The 12,365-nt window shown below is 45.3% G+C and overlaps 1 protein-coding gene across 1 annotated transcript in view; it reads right to left on the minus strand.

The window, feature by feature from the left end:
- The window catches only part of rnf123 (ring finger protein 123), an 88,663-nt gene that overhangs the window by 12,409 nt on the left and 63,889 nt on the right, over positions 1 to 12,365 (minus strand). Inside the window, exons 37-38 of the mRNA XM_079265624.1 lie at positions 8,686 to 8,951; positions 4,431 to 4,525 (exon numbers count right to left, since the gene is read on the minus strand). Of these exons, the coding sequence (XP_079121750.1) occupies positions 4,431 to 4,525; positions 8,686 to 8,951 (361 nt within the window). The remainder of the gene's footprint in view (positions 1 to 4,430; positions 4,526 to 8,685; positions 8,952 to 12,365) is intronic.

Here is a 12,365-nt window from a genome sequence, read left to right on the forward strand (position 1 = left end):
TTGCTGAAGACCTCCGGAGATATCTTCCTCCACAGATGGCACAACATTTGTAAAAAAGTGAAACCGTCGGTATAAAAGATGAAGCTAATAAAGTGCCGACTGTGTCCTCGCTGCTGACCGGCCATCTGCCACGTTTGTTGCTGTTGGATAAAGACGACCTCACCATCTGGTTGGATTGTTCCAGATCAGGACGACGAAGCGGCTCAGAAACACGACATGTTGAAAGAATAATGAAACAACGGCCAGAACACGAAGACTGAAATAGATATTTTCTACTTGTTGACTCTTCTGTTGAGCACCGAGGGCGTCGCAGTAGAACCCAGGACCCACCACTGAGCTGCAGCGGTGCATGCTGGGAGTTGATGCGGTGTCAGCAGTACCTGTATGCATATTCTGCGTGTTGTCTGACTGTTGTGTGTAAGAAAGTATTTCCGAAGCAGCAAATGTGGAAGTCTTCACAGAAAGTACAGCCTCAGACTTTGGTCAGGTTCAGTCGGGTCTGAGCCAGGAAGTCATGTGACGATGTCTAAAGACAAACACAGGACTTTCACCCAGGAAGCCACTGTTTGTGTCAACGCTGTCTTATTACAAACACTTGAGTTACGTAACGTACTTCACTGACATCTCGTACGTAAAGGAGCCCACTTAACTCCCAAAAACAACGTTATTTAACTAAAACCTCCTTTTTCCTAAACGAGTGTTTTTGTTGCCTTAAACTAAACGTGTTGGTTTATGTGAATGCAGAAGTTTATTAAAACACACAGATTCAGACTTCTGAAGAAACAACTCGCCTGCAGGTTTCTCCAGTGGTGGAAAGTAACAGAAAACATGTGTTCAAGTACTGCACTTCAGTACAAGTTTGAGATATTTGTACTTTACTTGAGTATTTCTATTTTCTGCTTCTTCATACTTCTCTTCCACCGTATCTAATATTGTCGTTTATACTCCCCTACTTGTGCCTGACAGCTTTCGTCACTTTTTAGATGAAGTGTTCCTTTATGTGTTGAGAAAATCCTCAACAAAGTGCATCGTCCGTATTGTTGCGATCACTGTACATTACTCATAACGGTGTATTTAATATGAACAGCTCGTTTGTTTCACTGATGAGAGGGAATTAACCGGATGAGAAAGTCTGTTAACTCTGTCGAAGTGCATTTATTTGGTCTCACTTGTAAATTATTTCACGTTTTCTTGCATAAAACAAAGACGTAATGCTTTAATGCTTTAATGTACAAATCTTTGCATCAAAACGAGACTTACAATATGGTTTATTTTGTTGAGAGAATGATATGAAGTATATCGTACATTACTTCTCTAGTCTGGATTGCAGCCGCATCATTTAGCAAAGTTGTTCCACAGGCCAGCTCTGCGCGGTGCACGCACACAGCTGGTGTGACGGCCCCCCAAAAGTGAAGACAAAACATCTGGATCGCCCTCCTGGTGGCCGGATGGGTTTCTGGAGCCAATGACAACATCACAGTCGATGGCGTTCATTTCATTGGGTCAATGGGTCAGTCGATCAATATCCGATGGACTGAAGTGACGAACGTGTCTGAAATAGTCCTCGTGCATCGGTCCGCACGATGTCTTGCCAAAACCTGACTCCTCATTTTGGATGCGTTTGTTCTCTGAAGCTCCAGCAGGCAAACAGTCTTTTTAAGATGAACTCCCGTCGTCACAGGAAACAACTTAGTTAGGTTCAGAAGAAGATCGTGATTTGGGTTAAAATAACTACGGACGCGTCGTTACTGAAGTACAGAAGTTAAAGAATCAACGTTGACTTCTTGTTTCACACAAACAACTGTCACACTGAGAGACGACCAGAGATAAATGCATATATATATATATGATATATGATATATATGTATATATGACCGATTCCAGACATGGAATATAAGACTGCTGCAGCAACAATACACACAATCCTAGATTCTCTGTTAGCTGCTCGCCCTTTACAGCCGATGAGCTTTCAGTTTATCCCCGCCGAGAAGAAATGGACGAGATCAGAACAGAAAGAAAGTGAGTTCTTCGTCTGGTCGGACCACAGATTCTGAGGACCGTTCAGTCATTGACTGTTTCATCTTTATGGTAAAACATCATTTCGCTCTCGTCCACCACAGGCCAGAAACACTGCTGATCACATCCAGTGTGAACACGCAGCTCTCAGCTGGAAGAACCTCGGCAGATTTAACAGAAAGGTCATCAGACACTCGTCTCTCCTGTTCCTCTGTTCCTCTCTCCCCCCCCCCCCCCCCCTCTCCCCCATTTTGAGGGAAAACCATTGGAGCTTTAACGCGGTGGATCTGGTTGCCCTGACGCCCCGAGCTGTTGTCTTGGCAAACGTAAGCAACCGAGAGAGAGCGGCCGTCCTCCGAGTGCTGATGGATTTGTGAACCCGCGGAGCAGTTTGGAATATCTGTGTACTTGTGTGTTCATCGTCTACGGAAAACATTCAGAGTAAAGAGCGTTCAGACGCCCGGCAGCTTTTCAAACAGTCTGATGATTTAATTGGGTAACAAGCAGGCAGCTGATGGTGGCATCGAGAACCACGAACAGGACCAGCTCCTCTTTCTGTCACACCAGACTCTCTGCTTCAGCTCCGTCTGCCTTCCTTTCACTACACATGCACACACACCACACGAATAAAGAAGATCGAAGGCCTGAGCACGACTTATATATTTTATGACTTTATAAAATGTGGATGATTATTATTCGTCACATTTATATTCCTATTATTGAGTTACTTTAAACGTATTTTATTTCTTATATTCCAGGAGGTCCATGAAAGGTTTTTCGGTTTCATTCATTTAAATTATGGTAATAATTTGTTGAATATAGAACAATCTATAACTCTCTATGAATCTAAAGATATGTTAAATGCATCTCTGATGTCGTTTTTCTGGGTTGTTCCTTCACATATCGTAGAATAATAATAATAAAATTCTGGAAATGTGTTGCTCTTTCTTAAGAGCAGTCGTCTGATTCCCGTCCATCTGCACTGTGTATTAAACACACGGACGATGTTTAATTCCACCTCAGCAGCCGCTCTGCAGGAGTAACTGACTGCTGCCTCACAGCTGCACGCCGTTTATCAGTCGCAGTGATTGGACTTGAGAAAACTTTCCATTCACGTGCAGATCTCCGACATTAAAGAGAAAGTCATTTCCCGGCTCGAGCCGAGTGCGTCTCCTCTCGGCGGAGAACCATTAGCGGCTTTGTGCCTCGGGCTCTGGACTCGCTGCACTTCGACCTACCGAGCGTTCGCTTCGCTCTCGCTCCACATCGACGGTCCGTCCTCCGCATGAGCAGAAGCTCTGCACCACGGCAGGATGTTCTAATAACGCCGTCCAAGACGTTTGATCGGCTAGTTGTTGAAGCGTGACGTGGCAACAAAAAAAGACAACAAGGAAAGTGGTTTATACCACTTCCCCCTCCATCTCTTCCCTTTCTCTCTCTCTTTTTCTCCTCCTCCTTCCCTCATCAATTATAAATCCTTTCTCCGGACAGTTTGTCTCTGTGGTGGAGTCTGAAAGGGAGAGTAAAGGATCGGGTTTCCACTGCGGAGGAGGAAATGCTTTTGTCCTGACCAGCTTCATGCTCAAGGGCAGCAGGCTGTCTAAAGCGTAGACTGTCTATAAGAAGTGGGCGTGGTCATCGTGACATCACCCATTGGTTTGTGGACTGATGTTAAGAAGCCTTGAGTTCGCCGCCATCTTGGATTACGGCATTTTTTCTTCTTTTGCAAGCGGTAAACGGAAGTGACCATATTTGGACTGAGGAGGAGCGACGTAGACACCGTGTACGGCTCTGGTAGAGACCTGTCAATCACTGTAGCCCCGCCCTAAAGCATCCCCTGCTTTATGGTCTGTGTGACTCTAAATGGACCATAATGTACGAAATGAACATCATGCTGTATTGAAGAAGACTTGAAACTAGAGATTGAGACATAAACTCATGTTTACAATGTTTACTGAGGGAATAAATCAAGAGAGAAGTAGAGTCATTTTCTCACAGACTTCTATACAACCAGAGGAGTCGCCCCCTGGTGGACACTAGAGAGAATGCAGCTTTAACACGTGAATCATTGGCTTTACTTGGCAGAACCGGAGGTTGCCGTCTGGTCTGGAACCAAACTGTCTCCTTCATCGGCTCCCATGCTACATTAACATTACATCCTCTTTCCTAAACCTCCCTGACTGTCTGAGAGGTTTGTCAACTGTCAATCTGAGAATTCTCTCAACTTGCGCCAACAAATCCTGAAACGCAAGCGATTACTTATTTCTGCCCGAGACAAACGTAAAACACAACCTGCATTTACCGCTACGCGTTTCAGGATACTACAAACGGAGTAACAAGCTGCTGCACGAATCCCATGAACATGAACATGCACATGAACACGACCACGCTGCTGTTTGTATGCTTGTACTCACAGCTGTGCTGGCTGCTGCCTGTTTGGATTCTTCGGTGAGAAACGTCAACATCAGCTCCACCTTCTGTTTCTCCTCCTCGCTGATGTAGTCCGTGTCTGTTGGTGGAACACACACACACACACACACACACACACACTGACTAGTCAACACGTTCTGTAATTATTACTCAGCAGGTGTTGGACCTGTGGGACGGGTGGAGTCCATCAGGGTCACTTTTTATGCTTCATACGTTTCATCTGATAAAAGCAGATGAAACAGAATCACCGCAGATTGTGACACAATACAGACAGTGAGGGAAAGAATCAGCCATTCATCATCATTATTGCATCTCAAGATAGACGATGAACTGTGAACGTTGTAATTAAATATCTGCCGACATGAACGACTGACACAACAAATCCAAAACAGAAACCGAGCAGCAGAGTAGAACGAACATAATTCTGAATGTTTCAAACTGTTAAAATATGGACACGGTTTGTTCACGGTTATGGATTTAAATAAAATTTTCATGAAATTTTGCCCCAAAGAATTTCATCCTTCAAAACCACAAACATGAGCTGAACATGAGTTGATGAGATTCACGTCGACTGAGAACGAAACGGATTCATTCAAATCATTCTGAATGTTTTCATTTATGATGTAAAATCATAAATTCTACAGATGCAGATGAGAAGTTATTTAAGAGCTATTACTGACGACTGTTCACCTTCTGGATTCAACAAACTACAGCGGGAGACACACAACAAATATGAAATATGAATATAAAGTTGAAACTATTTAAATAAAAGGAAGAATAATGAGTAGCAAAAATAGAAGAATTGAACTTCTCAAAATAAGATAATTCATTAAAAAAAAGTCAAGATGAGATATTTCCATCTTTATGTCAAGTTTTCTAAATAGTATTCAGACAGTATTCATTAGCTGGAAAAGTAAAGTTCATTACGTATCTTTTATGGAGATATTAGCTCAAGAAAGGGGGAATTTGGTCGTCGTTTCTTTTTGTTTGTTGAACAAATAGATGAATAATGTTTGTAGCATCCAGGAAAGTACAAACATGATGAATCTATTCATTCATTGGTCTCTATTGTATTTCTCATCTTATTATGGCCCTTTTTTAATTACCTGGTTCATTTGTTAGCTGCAGCCTCTGCACTGAGACTTTATGCATTGAAGTATGATTTGGGGGAAATGATATGCTGCACTTCAAATGTCCTAAAAGACAAACTTCATCAGAATCGGTTTATTTTAAACCGTGTTTGCACATATAAGGTGCGTGACTTGGTGACTGGTGCGTTACAATAAAACAAAGTGCAATAGCATAAACACATACTTATATCACATGTGTAACGTGTGAGCTGGAGAGGCGTGTAAACAAACAGGAACATGTGATCGTATGTGACGTGCGCCGCTGTAATCGTTCCTACGTTAGACGATCTCAGGGCTGATACAGGATCAGTGAGTCTGCTAATAATGACGTCTAGGAAACACTCAGAGATCCCGTTTCAGCTGCAGCACCAAGTATGAACCACAAAGACTGAAGGTGACGTTGGGAAAAATGTATATACAGTATCTATATATATATATATCTCTGATGACTACAAAACAAAGCAAATAATCCAACAACCGTTATTTATTTGATGAGCGGTATCTGATCCCGTTCAGAAACGCTTTGTCAAAGTGCTCTGAGACCCATTTTCTACAGCACGGAACAACCACTTAGTCTCTGAGATACCAATAGACATGATATCAGCTGGAGTAAGAACAGGAAGTGGAACGCCCACGATAAACAACCCACTTCGTGCCCTGAATGGAGGATGTAGGAGGGGGTCATTGCCAATTCTCCCTGCTGGACACTGAGGTCAGTGCTGGAGTCAGAAGGACCCACTTAACCTCCCTGATTGAAGGCAGGGAGCTGGAACAACTGACCATTCATCAGGTCAACATTTGAATGCCTGCAGCACTTTGATTCATGAGCAGAAGCAATGGCTTTCTCCTCGGCCTGCACTTTGTCTAGTGCTGATGTTAGCGCGCTAACAGGCTAAACCTCGACGGTGACGATGGAAAACATCTAAATGTCAGCATTGCCTCTTTTGGGAAACGTAAAAACAACATTCTTCTTATCTTCACACCGATTTCATTTCATTTAACCGCTTAACAACTTGAATTCAGGAAACTGTTGCAATAAAATCAACACTTTTAAAGTCTGGATGAAGCTTACAGGCTCATGATGACCAGAAGAAATGTTCAAATGTTCATATGAGTCACATCACGGTTTAACGCTGGACGACGTTTGCTCATTGGCAGTGAGCAGAAACATTACAAATTAAAGGCATTTGCACGTCAAGTTTCGATTGTTTGTTTGTTTATAATCCGCTAATGGATAGCGCTGGCTCCAACAGGGACAAATGAAGGAACGACAAGATCTTTCCGGACATCGTTGGTTTCCCCGAATCCAAAGCGTTCTGCAGTCGCCTGCCACGATCTCGAAATTTCGCACCTCTGTAATTGGTACTTAGTTTGTCGTGAAGTGCTTCGTGCTGCGTGTGAAGTGAATCAGCTCATCAAACGGATAATATGGACGATGACGTCTTGCATGTACGTGAGCTCCGACGTGGTCAAACAACGTTCTGAAGGCTTTTCTTTGTCTGGTGCAGAAAAAACCCAGAAAATCAAACCCTGCAATAATAACAATAAATAAATGTAGTAATGTTAAATATTTGCCTCTGACCAGAAGCACATACTGACATAACATGGAAATACCTCAGACACACACACACACACACACACACACACACACACACACACACACACACACACACACACACACACACACACACACACACACACACACACACACACACACACACACACACACACACACACACACTCCTTCGGATAATGCAACCCCAAGGTGGCCATGGAAACGGCCTTGCGTCCCCATGGTGACAGAGTGATGCCGTGGTGACAGCCTCTTCCTTTTGTTTCTCTGACAACAGAATTCATTCTGATTTACACCTCCTCTCTCCTCTCTACACCACCTCTCTCCTCTCTACACCACCTCTCTCCTCTCTACACCACCTCTCTCCTCCCTACACCTCTCTCCTCTCTACACCTCCTCTCTCCTCCCTACACCTCTCTCCTCTCTACACCACCTCTCCTCCCTACACCTCCTCTCCTCCCTACACCTCCTCTCTCCTCTCTACACCTCCTCTCTACACCTCTCTCCTCTCTACACCACCTCTCCTCTCTACACCTCCTCTCTCCTCTCTACACCTCCTCTCTCCTCCCTACACCTCTCTCCTCGCTACACCACCTCTCCTCCCTACACCTCCTCTCTCCTCTCTACACCACCTCTCTCCTCTCTACACCACCTCTCTCCTCTCTACACCTCCTCTCTCCTCTCTACACCTCCTCTCTCCTCCCTACACCTCTCTCCTCTCTACACCACCTCTCCTCCCTACACCTCCTCTCCTCCCTACACCTCCTCTCTCCTCTCTACACCTCCTCTCTACACCTCTCTCCTCTCTACACCACCTCTCCTCCCTACACCTCCTCTCTCCTCTCTACACCACCTCTCTCCTCTCTACACCTCCTCTCTCCTCCCTACACCTCCTCTCTCCTCCCTACACCTCCTCTCTCCTCCCTACACCTCTCTCCTCTCTACACCACCTCTCCTCCCTACACCTCCTCTCTACACCACCTCTCTCCTCTCTACACCACCTCTCTCCTCCCTACACCTCCTCTCTCCTCTCTACACCTCCTCTCTACACCTCTCTCCTCTCTACACCACCTCTCCTCCCTACACCTCCTCTCTCCTCTCTACACCACCTCTCTCCTCTCTACACCTCCTCTCTCCTCCCTACACCTCCTCTCTCCTCCCTACACCTCCTCTCTCCTCCCTACACCTCTCTCCTCTCTACACCACCTCTCCTCCCTACACCTCCTCTCTACACCACCTCTCTCCTCTCTACACCTCCTCTCTCCTCCCTACACCTCGTCTCGACACCTCTCTTCATTCACACTGTCACAATCTGGCGCCTACATTACCCACAGTGCACCTCTGACAGCTCTGTGTTTGTATAGCTGGCTAATGTAGCTGCAGCAGAGACGAGCAGCGAGCTACAGAGGTCTCACTCCTGTTCAGCTCCGCTCCAGATTATTTTTCTACTTTCAGAACTTGTCGTCTTTAACCGACTCGAGTGACTCACACGATACTTTAAAACATCTGGAATCCCTCTGATGTAAGATCACTCACATGCGTGGAGGGAGAAGTGCTTGCGCTCCGAGGACCCTGCGTTGGCGGCGGCGGAAGGGATCACAGGGGCCACGGGGGCCACGTTCGACCCCAGGGACCCAATCACCGGACGGGCGGTGGAGGTGACGGAGGTGGAGGTGACGGAGGTGGAGGTGACGGCGGCCTTGGAGCCGGAGGAGTCCTGCCCCCCCTCTCCTAACAGGTGCTGGATGGAGTGGAGCTGGAAACAGGGGTCAGAGAGCAGCACGGAGGACGCCCGAGATATCCTGAGGAAGAAGAAGAGAGAGAGGGCTGTCATTTTAAACACCAGAAGAAGAAGAAGAAGAAGCGGGAGGACATGGCTGTCATTTTAAACACCAGAAGAAGAAGAGTTAGTAAGCAACACAAAAAAAAGGTTGAAGAAAGACTTGCATTACAGCAATAAAGTATTAATAATTATTAATAATGTAAAATTAAAAGTACAGAAGAGTTTTGGAGAAAATTACAGGAAAGTCGGCTCAATTTACATTTTAAAACATTGACAATTTGAAGCGTCATGATCTTCTTTCCTTCAGAGGTTTGCTGAAATGTTCAGTGGAGTCCCGACGACGATCACGTCAGATTTGAAATTATTTTACTGGACAGTTTTGGAGGAAATAAAAAAATCACCAGAAAATACACTGGAACAGAAAATGTCTGGTTTAAACTGGTTCACTGTGACGGTGATCAATCTGAATTATTGTTATGATCTCGCTCCACACTGAAGGAAGGAGTTCTTCCTCCAGTCCTCTAGGATGCATTCAGATCAGCTCTCTGATTGGCCGGAGACACAGGAAGTGACACGGCGTGAATGAGGTCAAACGCGGAAACAGAAACCGAATACCCAAAAGTCAGACAGTCAGACAGTCAGACGTGACGTTTCAGTGAGTAAACGTGACGACAGCCGAGATCAGCAGCACAAATCTGAGCACTAAACATCTCAACACTTCGGAGCTTTTTATGGTTTCATTCCTGAAAGAAGAAGAAATCGAAGAAATCCTGTTTTCACACAATCAGAGAAAAACAAGATCTCACACGTCAGACATGATGAGAACCTCATCTCCTCGTCTCCTCTCGCCTCCCTACTCTCTACACCTTCCCTCTCTCCTCCCCCCACCTCCCCATGTTCCCTTTCCTCCCCCCTCCATTCTTCTCTCTTCCCTCCACCTTCCCTCTCTCCTCCCCCCCTCCATCCTTTTCTCTTCCCTCCTCCTCCCCTCTCTGCACCTTCCGTCTCGCCTCCCTCCACCTTCCCTCTCTCCTCCCTCCCTTTCCTCCCCCCTCCATCCCTCTCTTCTTAGTTTATAATGTAGATTAAACTTGACAGAGATTGAAAAAATCTACGCTTGTGAATAAAACAAGTCGCAGAAACAATACTTGACGACGTCCTGAATAATGTTTCTTCGTATATTAATATCTTTTACCAGTATGATGGTGAACTGTAAATGTGAGGAGGGATGATTGACCGGTGCTATAGCGAGAGAAACAAAGAGGGGCGGGGCTTAGAAAAACAGTGATAACTAGCTCTTCTTTTATTTGAAATCATTCCGTCAAGAGTTTGTAATCTGTCGCCACCAAAGCTCGACTGAGTCCAGTCAGCCTCTGCATGTCTGAGAGGCATCTCATCCTTTCAGCTCGGAGAAGGTCCTCTTTAGATGTTTTGGTTCTATGGACTGGAAAACAAATTAAACAGTATTTGAAAAATTGACTTAATAGAAGTTAGAATAATTGAATTCTTCTTATTTTGGAGGCATCTCTGTTAACATAATCATTATTACAGGAGAGCGTGAAACATGAGACAGCAGGTGGCTTGTGAACAGCAGATATCTGCGACCGATAGGTCATCCCTGTCCGTCACACGAGGAACCGGCGAGGGAAGACCGGTGACATTTCCCACCGAAATCCACTCTGACCTTTTCACGACAGCGGCCGTGGCGCTTCACGCCGAGAGAGACTCTTCGTCCCGTCTTCACGCGCTCCTCCTCTACCTCGGGAGCAAACATCTCGTGATAGAATCCATTGATAAGAAGAAGTCAGAGTGAGTCACAGCGAACGTGCTGCGAAATGTCACCGGCTGTGTTTGTGAGTCCATTGTGTTCCGCTTTTAATTACAAACCCGACAAAAGGGCAACATGTTTGGATTGACGCGGCTCATTAGACGCCGAGCAAAGCGGGGAAAATTACTCCAGCGTGAACGAATGGTACAAAAAGAAAGAAAGGAAGAAAAATGAACACTTGAATAAACGACGGGACATGTCGGACTAAAAAAAACATATTCTCTGTAATTAACCGCATGACGGATTAAATGTCAAAGTGGTCTGACTTGTAAAAAACACGTTGGCATTAAACCTATTCTGACATTCTGGATCTCGTCTCCCAAAAGACAAAGTGAAATCATCTTATGAACCTTTTAAAAAAGGAGTGTGTGTGTGTGTGCGCGTGTGTGTGTGTGTGTGGGAGTGTGTGTGTGTGTCTTAATCCCCTGTGACAGGAGACCAGCATGAAAAGCACAAGAACTGAAGACAGCTCCTAACACACACACACACACACACACACACACACACACACGACTGAAGAAGATCACTCCCTCCAGTCGCCGGTGCAGCAGGTGATCAACAGTTTTACCAATCAGGTGACTGATTGATCGACCTTTCATGATGCGTCACTGTGCTGAGTCAGCACGATGAACGACGTCAATGGCTAGTTCAACTCAGGCGGCAACATCCGGTTCTGCCGAGTGAAGCCGATGCGTAAGTGTCCTAAACTTGCATTCTCTCTAGTGTCCACCAGGGGGCGACTCCTCTGGTTGTATAGAAGTCTATAGAAAATGACTCTACTTCTCTCTTGATTTATTACCTCAGTAAACATTGTAAACATGAGTTTATGTCTCAATCTCTAGTTTCAAGTCTTCTTCAATACAGCATGATGTTCATTTAGTACATTATGGTCCATTTAGAGTCACACAGACCATGAAGCAGGGGATGCTTTAGGGCGGGGCTACACAGTGATTGACAGGTCTCTACCAGACTATACGGTATCGCTATGTCACTCCAAATATGGTCGCTTCCTGTTTATTGGTTGCAAAAGATGGCGACGGCAAAAACACCCTACTGGAAGCTTCAAAACTGCAGTCCACAAACCAATGGGTTTATAAAGTCTGTTATTATCATGAATACAGAGGTAAGAACGATGTGCTGCACCTTTAGTCACGTCAATAAAACACACACCTGCAACCACGTGTAAAAATGTACACAATTTAGATGCACAAGCATTGAAGTTTATTCACATTTAGATCGTAATGTTTGCAGAGATCTGGTTTACCCCAGAATCCCCTTCACACTGTAGCAGCATGAGCCTCGGGGGGGGGGGGGGGGGGGGGGAAGAGAGAGAGAGAGAGAGAGAGAGAGAGAGAGAGAGAGAGAGAGAGAGAGAGAGAGAGAGAGAGAGAGAGAGAGAGAGAGAGAGAGAGAGAGAGAGAGAGACGTGGTGATGAAAACTACAACGTGAGAGCCTGAAGCAGAAATAGACAAGAAAAGAGCAGTAAAAAGAGGAGGAAGGTGCTGAGTAAAAGTGTGTGTGTGTGTGTGTGTGTGTGTGTGTGTGTGTGTGGGGGGGGGGGGGTTAAACTATAATGGAGGAGAGGAAGAGGAGGAGGAGGAGCT

Source organism: Melanostigma gelatinosum, assembly GCF_949748355.1.
Source record: "Melanostigma gelatinosum genome assembly, chromosome: 3".
Taxonomy (NCBI): domain Eukaryota; kingdom Metazoa; phylum Chordata; class Actinopteri; order Perciformes; family Zoarcidae; genus Melanostigma; species Melanostigma gelatinosum.